The sequence below is a fragment of the Pithys albifrons genome, chromosome 8, assembly GCF_047495875.1.
Source record: "Pithys albifrons albifrons isolate INPA30051 chromosome 8, PitAlb_v1, whole genome shotgun sequence".
In the NCBI taxonomy this organism is placed as follows: domain Eukaryota; kingdom Metazoa; phylum Chordata; class Aves; order Passeriformes; family Thamnophilidae; genus Pithys; species Pithys albifrons.
Genome location: NC_092465.1, coordinates 7,035,466 through 7,061,437, shown reverse-complemented (window position 1 = coordinate 7,061,437; position 25,972 = coordinate 7,035,466). Strand labels below are relative to the sequence as shown.

Genomic DNA, 25,972 nt, shown 5'->3' with positions numbered 1-25,972 from the left:
TGAAACAAACATTCTTTTTCACCAGCAAGTTCCAGCTCAAATCTGCTTAACTGGAGAGAACATCTGATGGCTTTAAATTTCTTAATGAATTACTCCAGGAGATGTGGGTGGCTCCTCTCAGATGATGAGCACTTTTCAGAGAGATTTGCCTGCACTGAATGCACTGAACTGGGACACTGGTTTAATAGCACAGCTTTCTGTAGCTGGTCTAAGGGTTGAGAACAAGGGCTCTGGCAAACTCAGCAGCAGATCAAAACATAATAGTTGAAGCTGTCACTGTCCTCACCTTCCCCAGTTTTCTCTCTGATGGCTGTTGCCCCTTTCAAGGCAGGGACACCTGATCTGGTTCTCAGGGTACTTCTGAATCCACACCGTGTTTAACCAAGTTTATTAACCTTAACAGAGATTAATTTCAACTGACTTTAATATACTGGCTGGAAAGTGCCATGGTTTTGGAATCACTTCAGAACTGAATCAGACATCTCTGCCTCGGGGGCAGCAATGTGTCAGCAGAGGGGCACACGTCCATGGGTGGGAACAATTTGAGCCATCAGATTTTATTCTGCCACTTGAAGTCTGTTAAAATTGCTGGTTCTAATCCCAGCATAATTGGTGGGATTCACGCTGTCTTGGAAAAATTCTTCATGCTTTTTACACCTGAATTACAATAAAGCAGAGAGTGTTTCTCTAGGGTAGTTCAAAAAACCACACTGAGAATTTCATGCTGGCACTGTGTTTTTAGAAAATTTAAAATACCATCACACTTTTGTGCTACACACTCCCCTCTTTATGAATGGAAGAGAACCTGCAAACTTGTACATACCAGGCCCTATATTGAAATTATGTCTGTTTCTTATTATGTGCATTCTTTGCCTGTTCAATACATGAAAACTGCCAGATGAGAAGCCTAAGAGGTTGGAGTCTATTAGTGGTACCACTGCACAGCTATTTCTCACATGCCCGCTTTCATATGTGTGAAGACATTTTTTTCCCCCAATGTTTGGCCTATCTTCTGCTACTATTTATAACGATGCACAGTTTAATTGCTGTCTGATATGAGGTAATTTAACAACACATCTTGAGATGCAGGAGAGATTTCTGCTAACATAGCCATAGAGAAAACACATCTTCTCACATTTTGTGTCTTCACCCCTCCCCAAACCATGGATTTTAAATAATGGCCTGAAATTTGTTGGAATGGAAAGCAAAGTGCGTTTTCTTAGCCATTTTTGATTCTCAATATTTCAAGCCTCAAATAAACACAGATCAGAATGACAGAAAGCCTCATCTGTTTCTTTCTTTAAAGACATCTTATAATTCATGGCTACAGCTCACTATTACCTGGGAAGTCCAACACATATGGTTGATATTTAAAAATCAAACAATATTCTAATTAAGTTGAAGAGTGAATAATAAGCCTCACAGCTAGTGTAGCACTGCTGATTACTATTCACATGTCAAGCACGTGTCCAATATGACAGAGACTGTGATCTTTATAAAACCAAACCACTTCTGCTCTGTGTGTGTGTGTGTGTGTTTCCCTCTGTCTCTCAAAATGGCTGGCATATTCTGGCTGTCAGGAATGTTATCCCTTCCTCTCTAAAATAATTCAAATTAAATTCTCTCTATTTAAAATTTTCATCCCTGAGGAAGATCTTATAATTCTTACGAGTGTCCTAAGGCTGGCACAGAAAAATACAAACTCATTCACATGACTACCAAGCCCACAGCGTGTTAATTATTTAGAAGCAACAACAACTCATTAATTTACACACAACAACACAATTCACAAGGTAAACCTCCATATTTTTCCACTGATCATAAGAAAGCAAATTTTAAGCATCTACAGAAGGCTGAAAGATGATCTCTCAGTATGACCTGCATTGCTACAAAAATAAAAAGCTAGCATCTACAATAAATTCCTCCACCCTAAAATTAACACACTGAGTAATTTTATTACCCATAATTTATTTAAGATGTGGATATCCTTAAGGCATGGAAAAGATGATGAACTGGTTAAATACACTGGATTTTTACTTTACCTTTCAGCACCTTCATATATTAACAGATTTTCTTCCCATAAAAAAAAAAATCAAAGGAGAAAAAACCTGCCTAACAGTTGCAGAACACAAGCTTGGCATATTTGTGAAGTGATTCTAGGATATTCTTTACCATATGCTGACTTACCAGAAGTACTTTTCTATTTGGCTAAGGGATCATTTTAAAATGTCAAGCTAAAATTTGTGGAAGAGATAAGGCTAATAAAAAAAATATGTTCATCTAAGAATGTTAATTTAGGGACACAATCCACAGAATTATCATTGATTTTGGATCTGGCTCTGGAAGAACAAATATCTCGTTCCAAAATTTAGGGTAAGTCTTTATTTTTAGCAAACATGGAAGCATCATCTCTATAACCGGATCTGCTATGATTCATTGGAAAGGATCGTAAGAAAAAGTACAATCTAAAAGGACAGACTGCTAACAATTTCAACAGGGACAACGTGCAAAAAGCATACCAGATTTTCCTCTACAATGACTGGGAATTATCCTGGTACATGGAATTAGTGACTACAGGAAAGGCTAAAAGAAATCTACTGCAAGGGCCATAGAAAGAGCATGGAGGCAAAGATGGAAATAAAATCAGCAGCTTTAGTCTCATCTCCCTCACAGAAAGAGACAGGTTAGGTACAACAGACACTCTGTCTTTTTATGGAATTACTCTTAATACCAAAAGGGACAGATTTCACCTTTATCTCTGTCATACCGGGCACGAATTAAAAATTTCTGTAATCAAACTTTCATGGTTGAACCATAATCAAAATTCCTCACTCCCATTATTTAAAACAGGAACCGAAGCCTCAAATTGCCCTCAGGCACAAAGTCTGTCCTCTGCCATTGACAGTGACAGTGAGGAGACCCCCTGAATAAGGGCTCTCCCCAGCCCCGGAAGGACTGAAACCTGTCACCCAAGTGGTGATTGCTCTTCCCCCTCACTTCTCTTCTTCATGTCTGGGATTTCTGAGCAGGTACAGGCATTTGGAAAGCTGGGGGAAGAACAGGACATAGAGGGGGTAATGTGCAGAGGGGTTATGGGTGAAGACCGAGAACACAGAAGGGACTCTGGGATGCTGAAAGCAAAATGAAAAATGAGGAAAAGTCAACAGAGAGGCTTAGGGAAGCCTATACGAGAAATAAAAAATGGAGAGAAATGGTGTGGAAGAGGAGCCTGGAGGCGTTGTGGAGGACAGGGCAATGGGGAGGGTTAAAATGGCAGCTGCCTTTGTGGGCGGCAGGTACCTGAGTGCCTCACACACCCCAACAGATGTCCGAGATAGGTGTGTACGGCACTAACGCGTAACACGGTTTGCAAGCAGGCAGCTTTCCATCCCTGGCCAGGTATTTCGGTAAAAAATAAAAAATTAGTTCTGTGGAAGTGCAATGTATGCTGGGGGAAGGGAGACAAGGCATGAGACAAATGCCCCGACTTCAACCCTCAGCCTGGCTGGGGTGGACACCCCCAGAAACGCCCCGATGTGTTCCCGCTCGGGGGGCGGCTGCGACCACCCCGACGGGCAGGAAACCTCAGCGGCCTCCCCCGCCGAAACCTCCGGCCCTGCCTGGCCCTTTCTGGCCCTCCCAGGAGAACCGGGAGCATCGGGAGCCACCCGCACCCCTCCCCGAGCAGTGCCTGAGGAGCCATGTGCCGTCGGCACCCGCTCCACTGCCAGGCAGGCAAGTTTTCGGGCGAGGTGGGAACAGCCACGAATAGAGTTGATAAAAATACTTCAAAGCTGTCGCCGAGCACTCGCATGGGAGCTAAAACGAGGAAAAGCTCCGAGGGCGGCGCGGGGGTGTTAAGTGCGTTCCAGAGCCGTGGGCGGCCAGGGGCGAGAGGGGTTGGAGGGGGCAGTTCGGGGGGCAAGAGCCCGTGTGGGGATGCCAGGGCTGAAGGGGAGGGGGCGGCCAGGGCTGCTGTGGCGGAAAGAGAGTGCGGGTCCGGGACAGCGAGGCGGGAGGGTGATGCAGGCAGGGTGTCGGAGAGCTACGCGGATGGGCATAAGGAGCCTCGGGACGGAGGGGAGGTGACAGCAGCGCGCAGGAAGGCGGAGGATGGACGGAAGGGCGCTCACCTCTGTCCTCCAGCCCCTCGCTGAACTGCCCGCTGTCCCCGATCCGCAGCTGCTCCTGCTGCTGTTGCTGCTCCCGAGGGGGCACGGGCGGGCTGGCCCCGGGGGGCTGCACGATGGCGGGGTCCGGGGTGGTGTCCAGGGGGGCAGCGGACGGCTCCATTTCTTGCGGGGCGGCGGGAAGCGGCCGGCGGTGGTGGCAGCGAAGCGAGGAGCGAGCGGAGCATCCAGCCCGGGTGCGAGCCCGGGTAGAGGAGGAGACTCCGGCTCAGAGCATCAGGGAGACGAGGGCAGGCAGCAAACAAACTCCGGCTGCTCCGCTGCCCGCGGCCGCCTCATCACTGCCCGCGCCGGCGGCGGAGAGGGGCAGGGGGAGCGGTGCCGCCTCCCGGCGCTGCCCGTCCCCTCCCCGCCCCAGGGAGCTCCTCCGGCGGCGGGAGCGGCTCTAGAAGCGGCAGGGTTGTCAGCCTACCCTTGCCATGGCGGGCTCTGCCTCCTTCTCCTCCTCCCGCTGCCCAGCCTTAGGGGGAAGAGCTGTCCAGGCACTGTCCAAACCCGGCGCCTCCCGCCGCTCTCGAGGGCTGCAGGCGCTGGCCCTGCGGAGCGAGGCCCCCATCCGACTCGCCTCCCCTCGCAGGTGAAAACCCAGCTCCTCTTTACTGGGGATCTGCTTATTCTCCCTCCGCCGTAGCCGTTTTTCGGGATCGGAGCGGAATCGCCCCACATTGGCACCTCTCAGAGCCCCCAGCACTGAAGCGCTGTTACACTTACAGTGGGGTTTCCCAGTGTTAGCCTAAAAACTGTCCTAGAACACACAGCCGTCTCATGCTGAACCGTGAGGTTAGAGCTGGAGACTTGCTGGGCTGTTCTTAGTTCACTTACTTGCCTTTCCTAGGGCTACAGAAGAACGTAGGGAAAAACTAAAACCTTAGGTGCACAGAAATGGGTTTACTCAAATATTTTACAGCTAGATCTGTGCCGGAGCCACTTGCTTCTCTGCTGGTTTCTAATGACTAGATGGAGAGGTGCAAATAAACAAAGCATCCTTTGTGCTCGCAGTCTCCCAGTTCACGCTTCCCCACAAGCAGATAAATTGTGAAAGTGCATCGTGGTTTGAGTTGAGTCTAGGAAAACATGGGAAAGCAGTTGGGCATTGCAGCCCTGGTCCATGGGTGGTACGTAAGGATATAATCCCCATTTAAGTTATATTAAGATCAGGTTGCCTTCCTCTTGAGAAATTAGCAGATTTGCGGCATATAGAAAGGCCAGCAGGAAAATAATATTTATGCTAGCACAGGGACATGATTTTGTAAACTGTCAGAACCTTGCTGATGTCAGTCTTAAAAAAGTTTTGTAGCAGTTTAGTAATACCTGCCTGGGAATGGTCAGTGCAACAGTACTACCAAAATGTCTTAATTTTAAAAAATGTCTCTTAAATCTGTATACTGACCTTCAAAACCTTTTCAGCTGTATTTTAAAGCATTAATTATGTGAAAAAGTAAATATAAGTAAATGTTAAGGTAAGTGACATAAAATACCGGTTTTACAAATGGATTGGCATTCTGGCAACCTTGTGGAATGCAGATGGCTGTCGTGGTGTGAGGGATTGGTGTTTGCTTTTTACCCAATCTTATGATTTCTTTGTGTGTATTCTACCATACCTACTATATGAAATGTTTATGAAGTATTCCTGCCTCTTGCCTAAATTTCACCTTCACCTTTAGGTAACCTACCCTGCTTTGTGATCCCAGAGCTCTCAGTCTCCTGGTTGGATCAGCATTAATATGAATATAAGCAATGCCAAAAGTATTTTCTTTTCCCTCATGAAACGGAGAGTAAATTCCAAAGTGCCTGTTTGATGTTAATGTCAAAAGAGGTTCATTCACATGTGCATAAGTTAACACGAGTGAGTTCTTTCGAGGGCAGTGTTGTTAAGGACTTTGGGCTGAGTTGGGAGGGGCTGGAAACTAGTAACTCCATTAAAAAAATGGTGATTTTTTTAATGAGCTGTTTATTAAGCTCTGGTGACCATGAACCTGAAAGATACAAGAACACATGGATGGTGCAAGTGCATTTAAGAGATGAACGAAAAGTGGAAAATACTTACCTTTTGTTACTTACCATAAAAGTAGATTGTCATATGTCTCTATGACTTAAAATGGGTCTGTGAAGGGAGACTCCTTAAATGAGTAGAACTAGTTTTTTAAGCTAGTGAGAGACAAGGAACTGGGGGCCCTTTTCAGGACCTAGCAGGATGCAGAAACCTTTGGTGCATCAGTTTAGGCAGAATCTCCCCATGCAGAATGCAGCCAGTACAAGCCATGGAAAGTCCCTTGAAATTGCTGCAACAGATATAATACTCCCTAAAGCAATTATTGCAGGATCCTTCCTCTTTTAGGGAGATAAATCCATATCTGATCTCCATATCTAATCCATTCCAGTAAGAACTTTCTTATTCCTTGCATAAATGAAAAATCGTCTGGTGACACTCTTTGGACACCACTGCCTTTCTCTAAGTCTCTCTAAGCTATTTTGGAATTCTTACAACTTCCAGAAATCAACCCAAGAGGAAAGTGCCTGGAGATTCCTAATTCCATTTCTTTAAAGGGAGGTCAAAGGGGTAGGTTTGCAAATGACTAAGAGGAAAATAGGAACTAGGAACACCAAAGCACAAGTTTTAAACTTTAATGTGTTTCTTTATATATATATTTTTTTTTAGTTGTCCTCAATTGCTGCTCTTACATAAAACTGTGTCTGGCGGGGACTGCCTCTGTCTCTATTTGTGTCAATATTATAGTGTTCAGGCTGTAGCAAAGAATATGAGGACTGCAAAGAGTCTTACAGTTTCTTTTAAATGAGTCTCTTCAGTGCGTTCAAACAGGGCCTCATGTGAGAAGGGATATACAATGCATTGAGCAACTACAAATTCTAACATTAAGCAGATCCTCAATGAAGGGCCTTTCACATCAGACCATTAGCCATATAAACTAGCTACTAAGAAGCAGAAAGATTGCCATATCATAGCAGCTGAAAGCTGCTTTCCAGCGTTGCCTCTTATTTCTCATTACACCTCTTTCACTTACCCTGTATTCCTCTGGACAAAGATGTAGGGCTAAGTTTTTAAAGACATGCATCCTGTTTTCAAGCCCTGTTGGATTTTTTGTGTAGGAAACCTGTAGGCAGTCAATGAAGATAAAAAGGCTTCACTTTAACAGCTATATTACTATATGATTTTATTTCGTAGCCCCTCAAGCCTCCCTTTGTTGGACATGAATAATAAGAAGCCAAAATCTATTTGAAAAAAAAAAACTAGAAGAGCCCTATTTCTAGATTTTATCTAACTAGATTTGCAATATCCTATATTGCTGCTACAAAAGTAATACACACTTGCAGAACTTTCTTCCTGTCTGGCACTGCCTGTAATTTCCATAATATTTTGAGTTTCAGAGAAAGTTGATACAAATAGGATGGAGGTCTCATACACCACAGCAACAAGCAACAACAAAAAGAATTTATTTTATTTTTCTTCATCTGCATTTGTAGTGGTTCTTTTTCTTTCTCTTGTTCCCTTCCCTTCCCTTCCCTTCCCTTCCCTTCCCTTCCCTTCCCTTCCCTTCCCTTCCCTTCCCTTCCCTTCCCTTCCCTTCCCTTCCCTTCCCTTCCCTTCCCTTCCCTTCCCTTCCCTTCCCTTCCCTTCCCTTCCCTTCCCTTCTTTCCCTTCCCGCACCTTCCCTTCCTTTCCCTTCCCGCACCTTCCCACACTTTCCCACACCTTCCCTTCCCGCACCTTCCCTTCCCTCACCTTCCCTTCCCGCACCTTCCCTTCCCGCACCTTCCCGCACCTTCCTGCACCTTCCCTCACCTTACCTTCCCTTCCTGCACTTTCCCTTCCCTTCCCTTCCCTTCCCTTCCCTTCCCTTCCCTTCCCTTCCCGCACCTTCCCGCACCTTCCCGCACCTTCCCGCACCTTCCCGCACCTTCCCGCACCTTCCCTTCCCGCACCTTCCCGCACCTTCCCGCACCTTCCCTTCCCTTCCCGCACCTTCCCTTCCCTTCCTGCACCTTCCCTTCCCGCACCTTCCTGCACCTTCCCTTCCCGCACCTTCCCTTCCCGCACCTTCCCGCACCTTCCCTTTCTGCACTTTCCCTTCCCACACCTTCCCTTCCCGCACCTTCCCTTCCCTTCCTGCACCTTCCCTTCCCGCACCTTCCTGCACCTTCCTGCACCTTCCCTCACCTTACCTTCCCGCACCTTCCTGCACCTTCCCTTCCCGCACCTTCCCTTCCCGCACCTTCCTGCACCTTCCCTTCCCGCACCTTCCCTTCCTGCACCTTCCCGCACCTTCCCTTCCTGCACTTTCCCTTCCCGCACCTTCCCTTCCCGCACCTTCCTGCACCTTCCTTCACCTTACCTTCCCGCACCTTCCCGCACCTTCCCGCACCTTCCCTTCCCGCACTTTCCCGCACCTTCCCGCACCTTCCCGCACCTTCCCGCACCTTCCCGCACCTTCCCTTGCCTGTATTGAATAAATTAAAAGTATCAATCACATTTGAATTTCTGGTTTTCCTCTTCTTCTTAGCACTACTGACTGGAATGTTTTCACTTGAATTAGCAGAACACAGCGGTGCACTCAAAGGCTCCTGAGAAGGAATTTTGCCTGATTCCATTGACATAAACCAGCCAGTGTTCCATATTGACCATCATCTTAAGTGCAGCACTTATATTAAGAGCACTCTTGCATATTTGGAAAGAGCTGGTCAGCTGACCCGGTATGACATTTTTTAGTTTGTTTAAAGGCATAAGAGCAAGATAATGCCATTCATTTTGGTTAAGTTTCATACACATACTAAACACAAAACTGCCTTTTCTTGGCAACAAAATGCTGTGTTTGTCACTGGCATTGTATTGCAGTAACGGGGAGTGCTAATGTAATCCAGGGTGGATTATTAGTTTGGTCTATCAGATGTTTCATGGCTGACATCCAAAAGAAAATGCTCACTTCTTCCTTCCTCAATATGCCTTTCATGCACCTCCAGCAGCATTCCTGCTCAGTTCTACAGGACACGCTCCCCCAACAAAACCACGGAAGGACCCAGTTCCAAATGGACAGGCAGCCATCAGTCTGGAAAGGTCATCACTGCAAATTGTCTTCCGTGTGACTTCTCCAGGACCAAAATCCAAGGCTGAGTTATCCTGATGTTCCTAAAGGCCATGCCTTCCAGTAACTTCATAGCGCTTAAATGCTCTGCTAGCTTTAACTACAGCTGCCTTTTTGTGTCTGTTTGTGGAGGAGATAATAAGTTACTTCAGACCGTTCTTTGCCATTTAGACTCACTCTCCTCTAATTAATAGATTAAATTTGACTGTTTAGTGATGAAAACCTCTAGATTCTGTATTTCACAGCCTGTTTTCATGAACCTATTTTTTTCTTTGAATACCCTCAACAATCTCATGCAGTGTTGGCTGCCATGGTTTTCTTCTACAAACAAATACAAGTTAGGCTACATGTTGCAGGGTATTTTTTCCCTTTTTGTTTGTTTGTTTGTTCATTTACCCGATGGGACGTAGGCAGAGGCAGATACATATTTTGCTGTTGTTTGTAGCTTACCTGTAGCCCCACAGGCTGTTCAGTAGCCAACAGGAGGAGAACACCAGGTTCTTTCAGCTTGGTCTAGATACTTCTCAGTCTAGTATTAGTCACTTTGTTTTTTTAATTTAAAATAAAAAATAATGTTGATGTTAGTATAACAACACTACATGAATTTTTAAACTGCAGAGCCTGCTTAAATTATTATCCAATGTATGTGGGTCATTTAATCGTTTTCTCTTGCACTGGGTTAAATAGAGTTTAAATTGAAATCATCTCTCTTCTTGGCATTTTTAGACTGAATATTAAGTTGGGTCAAAAATAATCAGAATGTTATTTTGAAAAAAAAAGGATATGATAATTCAGTATCTTTTCCTTCAGGCTATGAAGAAGTGCCTATAATATGATTCCCAGAGAAAGGAGCACGTGGTGACCTTGGTAAGTAATGATGACACCTCACATAAGCACCTACTCTTCCTCTCTACAATGTTGTTGCAGGATCATGTTTGCAAAAAATGCCACAGCCATCAAGAGCTGCAAGTATTGATAATTCACTGTGGCAACAAAGGAGGAATAAAAACACAGAGCGCAAAATACATCATTTAAAAGTGATCGTTTTCCAATTATTTTAATAGCTGCTCTTAATTCAAAATAAAATTGGTATGTAAATATGGGAAACCACAAAAACTAAGCTTACTGTTCCGTTCAGAGAAACATTATGCAGCCATGCAAGGCTACTTGTCTCTTTTCCAGACAATGTTATTTCTTTATATCACTGAAGACATTTTGTTTCCAGGTTTCATGTAACTGAGTAAAACTGACTTATTTGACAGTGGGTTTATTTCATTGTTAATATTCACAAGTATTGAAGAGGAATGGAAGAGAACATTAATTTTAAAGAGGCAGCTACCTGTTACTTAAGTAATAATCTTCCTATTTTTTACTCTTTATTCCTGCTTCCCATGCTACGTGCAGAGATCTTTCTTCTCCAAGTGTGACTCCAACCACAGCCTAATGAATGACATGAATTGAAGCAGCTGAGATTTCATTTGTGCATCAAAGAAAAGGAAAAAATCTAGGAAATTCCTAGGAAGCAAAAATCAATGCAATTTTGTAATAAACTTATCCAATTGCTTATTATATTGCTTATAACAATTACTTTTTAATTCTTATCCAAAGTATCTTAACAATTAGACACTTCCAATGCATTTGCATAAATTCATGTTGCCTCATATGTATTTTCTAAAATTATACACTGTTTTTCATTGAGTTCATATGACTAAACACAAGATAAAGAGAGCTACAGGAATCAAAAAACATTCTTTTTGTCATGTACAGGGTGGGCCACTTCTCCCCTTGCCAAGCCAGTGCCCTTTTCCCCTGATGTACCCACCTGCTGTGGCCTTTTCCCACCAGGTCAGCCCCAGCCTTTGTTAAAAAGGCTGTTTGAAAAGGTAAGAGTACATTTGTTTCCTAGTCAGGTCCAACTCCTGCATTCATGAAATATTTATAGTTTATAAATTTAACCTTATGCATTAAAAAAAAAAAAACCAAGAGTTGTCATCAGTACCTGGAAGGTAAGGTAGGGGTTTAATGAGAAAAGAGACTCTGGTTGCATTTACCTTTGGGATTTGTGTATGTCAGAAAAGAGACACAAGTAGTTTTATGTGGAATAACATCCACCTCATATCTATTTTCCATTCCTGTATTTTAAACTGCAATTTCTGATTATGGTATTGTCTTATTCCTTGCCAGTTAGTGTCATCTGCAAAAGAATATTTCTTTTTCATCTTGCTGTCTTTTTACCTTTATCAAAAAGGGCCTTGTGTAACTATTAGAGGGAATTACTTTTCTACTAATCTATAGCAATAACATTTATATTGCTTCTTCTCTGATGTTCAGTAAGTACTCCACAGCTCACTTCTGCTGGAAGTTGTCTGACAAACTCCATGGTATGGCAACGTTTATGTGTTGTTTTGAACAGCTAATCCACATTGTTTGGTGAATGGACAAAGAGTGTTTTACCCTTTTCTTGTGCCAAATGAATCGTAGCTGGGGGTCCTGCACATTCCCACTTGGGTATTTTGCTGGGATGATTAAAGAAAGTTGTTGGGAAAAGAGTGATAGCCACTGCCAAAATTAATATTTTGTAAAACATGTTCTTCATAACCAGAAAACTATAAACATTTTAATGTGTGTCAGTTTGGGGAGCTTTGTTATATCTTCTCAAGCTGATGTTTGACACTATAAATCAAACTCTCCTGGGGTTTGATGGACATCAGATTTCTAATATGTAGTGGGATCTGTTACTCACAATTTTTTTTGTCTGTTTGATTTTTGTTTCTGCTTATTTTTTGGTTGTTTGTTTGGGTTTTTTTCTGGCAGAAATAGAATTAGTTTCCTGAGCTCTGGCATGCAATTTGCGTTTGAATACTTCATTTTAATGTGAGATGCTGTAGGTGAAATAATTAAATTATTCAGGCACTAAATTTTGGAAGAGGCAAAAATAATGTCAGCAACATATAGAGGAGTTCTAATGGGTTTCTGCATTTTTCATTCTCCTGATTGTTTTTCATCCTCTTAGAGAGTGAATTACATAATTCATGTCATTCTTCTTCTAAGAAATGGAAGTAATTTTTTCATGGAATTCAAAGCCAAAAGTTCCTCCTGTATTGCAGCCAGGCCTTTGTCTGTGTGCAGCAGCAGCAAAAGCAACAGATCTCTGAGAATATTGACATTTGTGTATCCATAGTGAACACTGATCTGGATTTATAGAAGAATGGATAGGATGGTTGGTTAATAACCCCACTAAAACATTAATATTGTATTGATAGAGTTGAGCATGGCTATTTGCACTTCCCAATTTTGCAAGGAAAAGGAGCATCTTCAAGAAATTGAAGAAGAACTTTGTGGAATGAAGAGTGTTAAACCCACTTCACCTATTGATGTCTTTTTAAACAACCAGTAAAATTCAAATTTAAAGGCAATTGAAGTTGATATGTCAGTGAAATTTTGAACCTCTGCTGCAATAAAATTGTCCTGTAACTGAAAAGGAAGATGGAGATGTCAGTCATATAATTTAATCAGACTATGATAAAATTCAATTTCTGCTTCTTTCAAATTCTGTCTAAATCTTTCAATGATGTCTAGAAGTCGTCAGGGGACAGGCAGTCACACAGTAATGCAGGCAGCTCCCTCTCCATCATCAAGACCACGTATTTTCAGTATCAGGGTGCTGGGATGTTTCAATAGCCACCTATATTTCACCTAATTTGCACCTCCTTCTATTGGAAACTATATTTTAAGAGGCTTTATTTTACTGATATTTCACTTGGATTCATTTTAGCTTTATCTCATGACTATCGCAGCTGTCACTGGACTATACAAATTTGGTATATTTATACTTATAAATTTAGGCAAACTGAGACAATATCTGTAAGTAGAAGGAACACGTTTTTATTAAACCAACTGGTTTAATTAATTTGCAATTAATATACTCAGAAAGTGTAGTTATATCCACAGTCTTCACGACTTCAGGAAGGCTTTGTTCTTCACTTGATTCTTTAATTAAAAACTTATCCATAGACTTTGTCTTATCTTTGTACCAAAGTGTCTTCATTTCATATGTCTGGGATTTGTCATGTTTAGGACCTCAGAGCATAATTTTTTAGCAGGGGATGCATCACAAAATTACTTTTCAGGCTGAGTCAACTACGAGCTGTGTTGAGGTCAGACAGAATTTTTGGGTTTTTATCACAAGGAAAATAATATCTTCCTATAATGTTTGAAATTCAGCTAATGGGGAAAAAAAAAGCAAGGACACTCCACTTTGTTTTTTATTTCAGATACCAGAATCACCTCAGTTTCACTGGAAGTCCTACAAATGCAATCCTTCATTTGAGACTCAACTCTTGGAGCAGCCAAGTGCATTTCTTGCATGAGGCAATACTTGTAAGACCTTATTAGTGTTTGGGTGTAGCTGTTATTTAGTTATAAAATAGATCTGGCTTTTTGCTTCTTGTTTCTTCACTTACACTTCTCCAGCTTTGCGCTGGGTACCCCTGTCTTGGCTCTTTTCTTTGAGCTTTGCTTGGAGACTGAGAATTTTAGGACACACAGTTGGTTCATGCACGAGATATCTTTTTTTTCCAATGTTCTGCTGTGCAAAAATCTCTTTTACTGCTGCAGTAGAATTGCTTTTTCTTCTTTCCTTTTCAAAACTGAAGAGGAAAAATAATCAGCATCATAAAAATGAATGGCCTGGGCCAGTGATCACAACGTGTGTCCTGAGAGGTTCAGATGTGACTGAGGAAAATATTCTTCACTCTGATGTCAGTGCAGCACTAGAGGAGGTCACTGAGAGACAGGGTGGAATCTTCCTCCTTGGAGGAGTTCTGAGTTTAACTGCCAAAAAAGCCACAGGTAACCACAGGTGACCTGCTGTAGTGGTCCTTCCAGTCCTTCACTGAATTATCTCCATGGCATCCTTCAGACCTGCACTTATAACATTCAACCAGTCTGGGGCAATGCTGCTGCAAGGTTTTCCTAGGAAATGATAAATTAAGTATTAAAGAAGGCTGACAAAAAATGTTGAGGTGTTTAGAGAAAGTGATAATTCAGACCTAGGAGTAGGTTAATTCAGTCATAAAGGGCAAGTGCTGTGTTTTTATGAAGGTAAAATCCTGATGACTTGGATTGTTCCTTTCCTGTTGACTTTAGAAGAACTGCTAATGGAGTATATTACTTATCTGATGCCAAGAATCTCTCTAGGCCCTTTATTCTACTCTAATCTTTTTATGATAAGCCTATTTCCTTTCCCTTATACAACTTGGATTTTTGGTCACTTTGTTTTCTACTTTATCTACAGATATAGGAAAGTGACTTCATAGTTATGAAGATTAAGATCATTAATTCTGAAACTCTCAGTAATTAACTGCTGTTCTGGCTGATGTATCACTAAAATTCTTTGAATCGACTCTTTTATCCGCCTGAAGTTTGTGTAATTCTGTTGACCAAAAATTAAGTCTCTCAATGAAATATAATTAGGAAAGAAATCAAGAGCATACAAATTGAGTTATATCTCTTTTGCTTCAAACTTAATTCAGTATTAAAACTGTCAAGTGGCTGCAACCCTACTTAGATTTAGATTGCATGGGGTATCCAGACAGACTTGTTGCATCCAGAGTTGTTGATTTTCCCACTAGATGGCAATAACTGCAAAATTAATTTATGAGCTCAACTATAATTGCACGTGCTAAAGATCCAAAAAATAAGAAATTATCTATTGTGCTGCTCTTAGTCTATGCAAGAGTGAAAGAGCTGTGGCTTAAAAATGACTTGGCCTACTTCTACCTAACAGCAACCCAAGCCATCCTTAATGCATCAAATATGGATTTACTCAAAGCAATAAAGGAAGTCAGCCATGGCAACAATATCTGATCATGTGTGCTTTGTGCTGTTTAGAATAAACCTCGCCCAACCTTTTCTGCATTTAGCATTTTAAGAGTGACTTCAATGTTGCAAATTGCTTCCTTTATGGCTACGTGGCTTCAACTGCAGTGACAGGGAGTGTCCTAAGCAAAACTGCAGTGCTGAAAGTTGTTTTTAAATAAGGAACCCCACATGAGAAATTTTTTATTTAGTAGCTAATTCAGGATAGATTATCAGAATATTTTAGCTAATATAGTAACATCTGACTGTGAGAGGGGTGTAGATATGAGCTGGATGAACCAGTCCAGTTAGCCTGGGCCAACAATGGAAAAGCATCCAAGGCCCAGAAATCACAAAAATATTAGCTTGGTATTAAACAGCTCTTTTAAATACTCAAGGTGTTGGAACACATAATAGAAAATTATTTTAAATTGTCCTTAAGGTTGCCTCTGAATTGGGCTTTAGTGAAGAGTACAAGCCAATGCCACTTGTAAAAACTTACCAGAACATTGCCAAAAATTCAGGCTGTTCATGTTTTCTGTTTAAAACTTTATTTTACCTATGCCCCTCTGATCTTTAATAAGCTACAATTTTAATTGCCTCATGCAGTGCATGACTGTAGATAGTACAATATGTGATTTTTTGACATAGAAGTGTTTGTGGTTTGTATTTTCCTTCAATGGTTAATATGATTCAACTCTTTTATAACACTTATGTAAAAATTATGTCATGATACCTGCTTTAAATCACAACACTTTTTGGAAGCCTAGGTCAGTAGGGTGGGCATCAGGAAATTTTGGACACACATCCATCTTTTTCCCTACTTATCTCTCCTCCCTTAATCCCCCTGTGCAGGCTGCAGAGGCCACAATGTGCTCCCAGGTGCACTGTTGTATGATGGAGACTGCAGCACAAGTTACTGCTGGTGGTGATCTCTGTCACTGCTGTCAGATGTGGGACCACTTATTGATTCCAACCAACTCACATCGTGCTGTGCTCTTGTGAGATGTTGCATTTCCTTACTCCATTTGCAAGAGCATTACATTGCTCCTCTCCATTGTTGGCTGTGGCAGAGGAAGGCACCCCCCAGCCAGACAGCCCTCCTGCCTTTGCCTGGAATTGCAGCAGATCCTTCAGGAGTGTCTGGGCTCCTGGTCAGTGCCCAACAGCCAGCCTGTGAAGGGAAGGGCAGGCAGGAGCAAACACCAGCTCAGCAGGGCATCCTGTTTCAATCCTGGCATCACAGGTCTCCACAAACTCATGATTCCACTGGAACTAACTACAGGCGTCCAGACACTGATGTCTGAACATTATTTCTGGTTCCCAAAGGGCAAAAGATACTTGCGGTGTATGTGGGTTTTATGTTAAGGGGGGAAAACTTCAAACACAAACCAAAGCAAACTAATAAAGGAAATAATTTTGAAGTCTCTGTGGGAACATAGCCAGGGGTCCATCTTGCTGTGACTGCCCTCTTTTTGCTACTCCCTGGCCATTTCCCTGGCCATTTCCCTGGCCATATCCCTGGCAAGCACGTGAGTGTCTGAAGCAGGCAGGATACACAAAGTGCAGTAATACAGGTGAGAATGAAACAAATCCTGGGATTTTTGACTAAACTACAGAAAACCTGACTGATTTAGGGAGAAAATTACTATATATCAGTTAAATTGTTGAAGCACCTACAAACTACAAGTAGGGACCAGGATATAGTTCCACTGAATTGGAGCAACTGGTTTCCTTCTGTCACTTGAAATCAAAAGATTGAATGTAGGTTTTAGTTCATTAGTAATACTAGAAATTAGTGGAAATTAATTGTTGTTAATTGCATTATTGGCTAACTTTAATAAGCACACATATTTTATTACTAGCATCCAAAACTTGAGAGCTTTACAAATAGTATGAAATCTTACTACTAATTAACAGATTTTCATACAAAAATGGATAGTGACAAGAATTTCTTCTGTTGTTTGGTAGGTGGTGAACTTTTACTGAAAATCAACATCCAAATCCTAGTATTTGAAGTGTATAGTCTACATTGTGATCCTAATGGTTGTGCTCCAAGTCCCCAGGATATTTTAATTAACTGATTGTTTAAGAACATACAGCAGAGATGAGCAAGTGTGTTAGAAAACCACTGTTTGGAGCACATATTTCCTTTCTGTTCCACAAAAGGCTGTGCTACTGGAGACAAAGGAATTTTAAAATACCCATTCAGCAACCACTGATTTATATCAACGTGTGAAACCTTCATTACAAACCCACACTACTCAGCAGCAGCTCAGCCCAGTTCCACTTTGCCATTGCAGACAGGGCAAGTGCGTCACATCCCGCGGGCAAAATCCTCTGGGATCAATAGGGAATAAGTGCTCAGTGTGTGCATTGCAATCAGTTTGGTGCTCTACTTAATGCACTACAAACTGTGACCTGTGGTGTTCACAGTGAGCTGCACAGACATTATTGGCCAATTCATGGCTCATAGTGCAGATCTCCTTTTAAAGCACAGTCCAAAACTGGCACTCTTGCATTCTGTTACTGAACTCTAGGAAAGGTTTAGCTGTGATTCCTCATTTCTATTGGTCTGGCTTTCCACTGGCTCAAATCTCCTTCTTGAATCACCACTTGGTTTTTGGGTTTTCCGTGTGACTTCTATGGACTTTCCATTGAGTTCAAAATTATTAATTACAATGCAGTTCTTCTAAAACACCTGATTTTTTTTCATATTGTTAAAAATTTTACAAGAAACATTAGATGGAGATGAGGGGCATTGTTCTGTAGGGGAAAACAGATCTTATTTAGGAAGTGGTTTTATTTATGACCTTCACACTCAGAAGTGAATGCAGATGTTTTCAGGTATCTTCAATACAGTCCTGGCTATAGCTGTGAGCAAGAAAGTGCAAATTTCTAAATCTTTTTCAGCAAATAAATCACAGAAATCAAGCAAATTAGTAAGGCATACTTAAAAACAGCCAGGAAGTCATGGGTCTTTTTTTAATACTTGTGAAGATGGTTTTTAATCCTTGGAGGGTGTTGTTAAATTCCAAATGTCAGAATAAAAAAAAAGACAGTACCTGCCTTTTCCTGAGAGGAATGCTAAGTATAGTGGTTGAGAAAAGAATTCAAGTTGCAGTGTTAGTTCTACATACATCAGCAGTTGCTTTGGATTAAGTCTTTTTGCCTGGATTTTGCACGGCACAAAGTGTAAATCAAAGGGCACCTTACAGGCTTCTCAAAGAAAAGAGGCTTGGGGTTTTTTTTAATGGATAGGAGCATGATGGTTTGGCTGTGACCATGGTATAAATTTACTGCTTCATTTTTGAAAACACATACCTTAACTGTAGCTTGATGGAGCTTTTATAGCTGCTAAAACATGTGGAACCAAAATGAGCCCTCAGTGAGTCCCTGAGTTACAGTGTTAAGTCTCAAGCAGTTCTTTCTGTGCCCTCTTTGTGTGCATAGAGTTGTTAGCAGAGACAGTGGATGGAAATTTAAGCAGGACAGAGGTGAACACTCAGGTACAAATGCAGCAATTAGCATTGGCTGAACTTAATGCTACCAATTCCAGTGCTCTTACTGTGTTTCAGAACTAAGCATGAATTAAATATTTATTGGCAAACCTGAATCAAAGCACATGTTTCCAGTTAGAATGGAACCCTCTCCAGGAGCGCCAAACTGAAGGCATCTTACTGGGAAAAGCAGAAACTTTCTTAGAAGCCAAGGTGAAAATGTTTGAGCAGCTTTCTAAAGGGAAGAGCCAAAGCAGCAGGCAATTTTCTTTCCTATTCCCCTTGTGGAAGTCACAGGTTAAAATAAATGGTCAGAGTTGGGTGTCTGAATTCAGTCATAGTGTAAGTCCACCAAATGCCTGGAGTTTTCAATCTAGATGGGTTTGGGTTAATAGTTATTTGTGAGAATAACAAGGATTCAAAAAACTTTTCCTATAGCTGAAACATTATTTCCAGAGGTGTTCTGTTGTTTCTTTGCCTTTTGTTGCTTGGAATGGCTGGTTTAGTAAAGTAATCCCGGTCCTGGCTGCTGTCGTACTTGGACTTGAAATAAATGGGGACCAAGTTATTACTTGTCCTGACCTTTTATTTTTAAGACTTCTAGTGTTAAATATAAATATGTATATATATTTATTTATATATATATTTCAACAGGTGAAAAATGTATATATTTATATAGAGATATATATATAATATATATAATTTTACATATAAATATATATATATTATATATGTGTGTGTATATATATGCACACGCACACACACACATATGTGTGTGTGAGTGTGTACAGATATATAGATATAGATATAGATATAGATATAGATATAGATATAGATATAGATATAGATATGTATTCACCTGTTGAGATTCACCTGATGAGTTGAGAGCTACTTCTATCAAGGACAGAGCAGAACTTTTAGACTGAAGGGCAGTGATAGATGGGATATTAGGAAAAATTTCTTCCCTGAAAGGGTTATCCAGCACTGGTACAGCTGCCCATGGTGGAGTCGCTGTCCCTGGAGGCGTTTAGAAGACATGTAGGTGTGGCACTTGGGGATATGGTTTACTGGTGGTCTTGGCAGTGTTGGGTTAACAGTTGGACTCAATTATCTAACAGATCCTCTCCAACCAAAATAATTCTGTGATTATTTTATAATCCCATTGTATATATTCACATAAAATCTAAGCATTTGTCACTTCAGCTGAAGAGTAAAGAAATTATCAGATAATGTGCGGAGAAAATAGGTACTAATTTTGCTGTCTGGATAACATTTATTAGTCAGAATTTTGTAATCTGGATATTATTTCTCAGTCAAATTAGAAACTCAGTTTAGCTAGTAATATTTACTTTTGTGTTAAACAGTTACATATTAAGTTATCTTAATACAATGAACTACTAATAGGCTGTTCTGTAAACCTTTACTGAATTTGGACTCGATGATCTTAGAGGTTTTTTGCAACCTTTGTGATTTTATGTATAACAGTCCTGAGCCTGTGGAGCACCTGTAGCACATCCTTCTGATTCAACTGCAAATTCACTTGTGGCCAGGCAGCCCAGCTTGGATGGCTCATATGGCTTTTGTAGAAGTAGTGGAATGAGTGAAAACTTCAGTATTTGGATCTTTTTTCATTCCTGTGATAATCTGAACTCTATTCTCACTCTGGTCCATAATTTTAATACCTTATGGATTTCAAAGGAACAGTTCTGAGGTATAAATCTTATAACAGAATTAATGTGGGAAAAATAAGAATCCTGAAACTTAAAGACAGAAAAAATGTTCATAGCTGAACTCAGCAAGTGAAAGCAGGCTCCAGAAGTCGTCTGTGGAGGCACTCCTGTGCCAGGCTCCCTCCTCCAGATGGATGAATAAATGCAGCTGCAGTACTAAACCCTGAGCATTCACACCATAAACAGCTGCATAATTGGGAAGGTCTTTGCTTTGGCACTCACTGTTGTAACCTACAGGTACCACTATTTCTATCCCCCAGAAATTCGGTGAGTGTATCATCAGCCTGAAGTTGTGGCTCATCACTGCCCACCACTCACTGGGAGCCAGGGTGTCATCCTAGTCCCTGGCAGGTCTCTCTGGTAAAAGGGATTCACAGCTGCTTGGAAATGATGGAACAGAAAACTTCAGGCTCCAACAGACCTTAGAAAAAGAGGACCCAGGAAAACGCCATTTTGTTAGCACAGTCCTCACAGTGAAGAGAAGGCATAAACACACTGGTGCAGATTCTGGAGGCAGGTGCAGCAATTTGTTGAAGTAGCTGAACAAATTCAAATACTCTGGGTTTTTCTGTTGGTTCCTTGGCTTCCTTTCTGAAGCAGTAAAGGCTCTGAGAAAACTGTTCTTACCCCCGTAATTCAGATGCCCTCAGAGAGAGGCCTCTTCCACGAGAGGAAATTGGGCATTTGACTATCTAGCACACAGGAAAAAGTTAAGGCATTTGGACCAGCCTTCTAAATAATTGAAAGCATTTCAGATGTTACCATGGGGTATTAACTAGAAAATCAAGACTTTTTGACATCAGTATCTGTAAGCTTCATTCCCATCTGTTCTTTCTGGCCCATGTTTTTGCCCCTGGTATGTGTCTGGTTACTCCCACTGAACAGGAGTGACACTTGGCCTGATAAATGCTTAAATAGAGTAGTTTTTATTTGTTGTGTCTACACATGGGTAAAAGAATTAAAGTTCTATTTTTCTCATACTCATGTGTTAAAATACCTATTTAATTAACATCTTTTATAGAACATTTCTATGGAATATAAATGCTTGGTAGTTGTAAATTACAGAATTGCAATAGTTCTGTATTAAGAAAATAATGATGTTATTTGAAGGATAGCCATGTATTTTTCTTTAGATTTAGAATGCTGGTTGAACTTCAACAATGTAGTATTTTCTAGAAACCTGAAAATAAATGAGGAATTCTTGTGATAGCAGAGAACACAACAATAGTCAGGAATTTGGCAGAGGACACACTGTTTGCTTTCAGCACTGTGTGATTCATCAGAGCCCTTGCTAGGCTGGAGCACAGAGCAGGACAGCACTGCCAAAGGCATCAGGGAGCTTGGACACCCCACACTGTGCATTGGAGTGACACAGCTGGGGAGGTTGTGGCAGGTCTAAGAGAAGGACCACATGGTGAGCATCACCCTGAGCTTGTGCAACCATGAAGCTTCACCATGCAAAGTTAAATAGTCTGGATCTTGGGAGCACCAGAGGGGCATCAGTGCCCTGTCACATCTGAGCTAAACAGCCCAGCTTCTCTCCAAGGCTAAACTGACTCAAGGTACAGAGCAGCATCAGCTCTGATGTTTATCTAAGCAGAGGCTCCCACAGTTGTTTGTTTCTGTAAAGGCTTTTTAATAACAAAATTAATAATTTGCTCCTCTTCAGTATTTAATGAGTACACCTGTACTGCTGCCATCTTGAGCTGACTCTAGGTTGGAGGTGTGCCTCTGTTTTCTATTGCATTGTATAAATGTGTGTGAATGAGACACTGACATTGCAATGGCCACCCACAGCACCAGGAGCTTTGGCTGTCACACTGGGGTGTTTGGTACATGACATTTAAGAACAGGGAGCCATAATGGTACCCACTCCCCGGGATACACCTTTGTTAAGGACTTCACTGGTGTACCTGTGGCTGGACATTCCTCCTGGTGTAGCTCTGCTGGGTGAACTGATGTCTTCCTATCAAAACCAGCATCCACTGCAGGGCATTTGAGAGCTACGTATGGAAAGTGCTACCTGGGAACAGCAAAACCTTATTCCTCGTTTGAAGGAAAACCATAACCATTGTTAGTATTCCCTACAGAACTAAAACCACCCCACTTCCACTGAAGTCTGTGTTCTTTAGAGTCCCAGAAGAGGATTAAGTTTTGTGATCAGGCTAATTTAATAAAGATATTTAATCATTTGATACCACATAAAAAATAGAATTACTGACTTTTGCATCCTTTCCAAATCTGACATTTCCAAGCAGGTCTGTAGTGGCAGTCTCAGAGGACCTGTGCAGTCCCCAGCACAGCCAAAGGATAACCTGTTGCTTAGCAACCAATAGAAGTGTGCTGCTCAACATTTATTTCATTTGGAAAGGAACATATTCTTTAAGTACTTCATCCCAGCTACCAAGCACAAAGAGTCTTCCACTTGTTTTTCTGGAGCTGTGCACCTGTGTGAAACAGCCAGTTTGCACAAACAAAAGTGCAATTCAAAGAACAGGTGCTAGAGAAGAACATGCAAAACAGAAGGTATAAAAGAACTGGCACAAGTATTTTAGTCCTTCCTAACATCAGCGTCCTGAATTTGCCTCTTTATGTCTGTATCCATCCCACTTGAAAATGGGCTGCCTTGGCAGTGTGTGTGTGGCAGAGCTGCCTGCAGAGCTTGCCAGTGATTGTTGACACACCCTCTTTTGAAGATGTCATGGTTTTCCCACTGATTTGAGCACATACTTTCTCCCTGAAAAACAAAAGCCAGAACTGGACCTTGACTTTCCAGCCTGAACACTTCAAATCTCAAATTCTGTACTTGGTTTAGAAAAGCAGGTAAATAGCTTTGGAAAAGAACCCTTAATGCCCTACAACTAAAACCATTTTCACTTTGGTGCTTGTCCCTATAGTGAAGTAAAACCCTATAGAACTGCTAGACTTGTTTCTGTGTCTGAAATCAGCCTTGGCCTGAATAGTCTCTAGCTAAATTGTCCTGAAGGAGTTGTTAATCCTGTTTTGCAGTCTCAAACTGTGCAAATAAGCATTATATAATGCACACACACCCCAGTATGGGAAATTGCCCAAATCCAAGGATGCAGTTTGGTTTCTAATGACCATAATAAATGCAAATTTTAATTCATGTGACCTTGAAGACACATATACCACACAGAAATGTACTGAGCATGGGAGGCATGACAACTTAATGTATGTTCTCATGTATGGTGACTACTTTTGGCTGCAAAGAAATCTTTATACATTTTAATTCTCCTCTCTAGCACATGTAGCAAGTATATTTATTGTCTGATTTTTATTTTTCTTTTCTGAGCAGCTTTGTTGTCTCATCCAAATGCTCTCAATGTAAAGCATTTGTGGGTAGCCCAAGAATGGATACAGCCCATGTCTTACATGAGCCCTCTAATGGTAAAGTACAGCTTTCTGTGGCCTCAGGCATTGCACATGTAAAAGTTTCCCTCTGTTCACAGCCTCCTGCCTGACTTATAGCCCTGTGAATTTAAGCTCAGCTCTGTCTGTACAGAGTCATTTGAAACAGCTGCAAGTTCTCCTGGCTATTGCCAGCAATTCCTGCATCTCTGTCCCACACTCCAGAAATGCACAACCAGGTGGAGACAGACAGCAAGGACCATGCCAAAAGCCATTGTGTTGCTGTAGGACACAATCAGCATGAAGATTGAGAGGCAGAAATCACTCACTGTGATCAGGCAAATGGTCCAAAACATCAGTGAAGGTGTCCTGTTTCCAGACTGTCACACTCAGAGTAGGTTGGGTGCCTGCATGGATGGAGATTGTTTTGTTTGCATCCGCTGAAGCTCTTTCTGCTGCTGATCCAAAGGATCATGTTGGACACAGACAGATGTCTTACCCTCCCTTTGATCAAGCCAAAGGGATACAAATTTTGCCTTCTACTGGTATGGTTTCCAAATGGTGTATTTTGCTAAATGAAATGCAGTGTGGGAGTACTACACTGTTTGCAAGCTGAGCTGTGTCTTGGGAGCAGTAAGTAACAACCAAATCTTATTTTAGAGCTGAGGAAAATTACACACAGTGTTGAAGAAACGTGGCTGAGCTCTGCATGGCACCCTGCAGAGATGGTGACTGAAGAAAGTTGGTGTCTTAGATTCAGATGCACAAACCTCTTCTTTCCCCTGTCCTTCACTAATATCTCTGCTTTTTATGCTTAAACAGGAAATTTTCTTCCAGACATCTCTTTATGAAGGACTCACATGCATGGATTCATGATGCAGAGTCCCCACAGCTGAGTCAATACCTCTTTCTTATGTCAGCTGTAGTGCATGCAGGAGCATTGCTGGCCAACAGGCTGACACTGCAGTGCCACATCACAGGGCAGAGCTCTCACATTTGGGAGCAGGAGAGACAGTTTGCTGCCTAACCTGGCAGAGCCTGGTCATGAAGAGATTGATTTTGATTTCGAGATGGAAATATTTGTTATTTTCAGTCCCAGGGGTTTGATCTGCTCAAGTAAATTTTTGGCTGACTTGTCATATTTAGGAAATGCTCTCCCAAAGTTACTGGTTTCTGTGTCTTTTGACCCCACAGTCCAGCGATCTGCTGCTGCAGAGAAGAGCAGCAACCCAACCAACCCTGCCACAAGAAGCTGACTTGTTGAATAAGAAAGTTAACTGACCAAATCAAAAGCAGACTTGCTTAAGGAGTGAACAAGTAGGGAAATACAACAGTTCATTTTTTGTATCAAGCCCAAACAAAATAGTGAAGTAAGAAAAAAGATGAAACAAAAGGGGCCACTTGTTTTTCAGGTTGCTTGGTTTGAAGTTGCAAGATTCACAACAGCATTTAGTTTTGGAAAAAAAATCAGCATTTTTCACAAAAAAAAATTCAACAAAAAATGGTTATCTAGCTTTCACAAGAAGTCACTGTGTGAGTAGAACACATTGAAATAAAACTCTAGAAATAAATTACAGAGAAAAACAGCACAAATAGAGAGCAAGGGTATCTTGAGGAAAGAAGTGTAATTCTAAATTAGGTAAAGGGCAAAAGAAGAAATGTAATTTCACAGAAAATCTGAGATAGCTCCTGTTAAGCTTAACTTAGGACACAGAAGCTGCTGCTATATATATATGTATTGCTATATATTGAGCCAGCTTGAAAGCCTAGAGGCAATGTTATGCAGTACCTTGTGTAAGTACCCTAAAAGAACCAATAATGGGAAGGGGGAAATAAAGTGCAGAGCATAGATTTGTCTACAGTTCAATATATCTGTGAAGTTTTTTATATAGCTTTAAAGAAAATGTTAAGGGAGAAAAACAGAGTAGATGAAGAGGTGTGACTGTCTACCAAGAGTATATTATTTGTTCTCTATAATTTCAGAACCTAAGAAGGAGAAAGGAGGAAATTCAATTCAGCATGTTTAATACATTTATTATAATTTGATTTTATTGAGTGATTCTCAACTACAAACACACTTCCATTTTTGATTCTGCATAAAATAAGTCCCTTCACAGTGCCAATATAAACAGGTATTTTCCCTTTGCCCTCAGTCAGCTGTAGTTTATGCATTAACAGGGACTTTCTGCCAGAAGTCTGTTCTCTTGGAGAGCCACTCCTCTGGC

General features: G+C 41.4%; 1 protein-coding gene across 1 annotated transcript in view; it reads right to left on the bottom strand.

The window, feature by feature from the left end:
- The window catches only part of TMEM163 (transmembrane protein 163), a 93,656-nt gene extending 89,154 nt beyond the window's left edge, over window positions 1-4,502 (bottom strand). Inside the window, exon 1 of the mRNA XM_071562231.1 lies at window positions 4,134-4,502. Within this exon, the coding sequence (XP_071418332.1) occupies window positions 4,134-4,293 (160 nt within the window). The 5' untranslated portion in view covers window positions 4,294-4,502. The remainder of the gene's footprint in view (window positions 1-4,133) is intronic.
- Window positions 4,503-25,972: the final 21,470 nt, after the last annotated feature.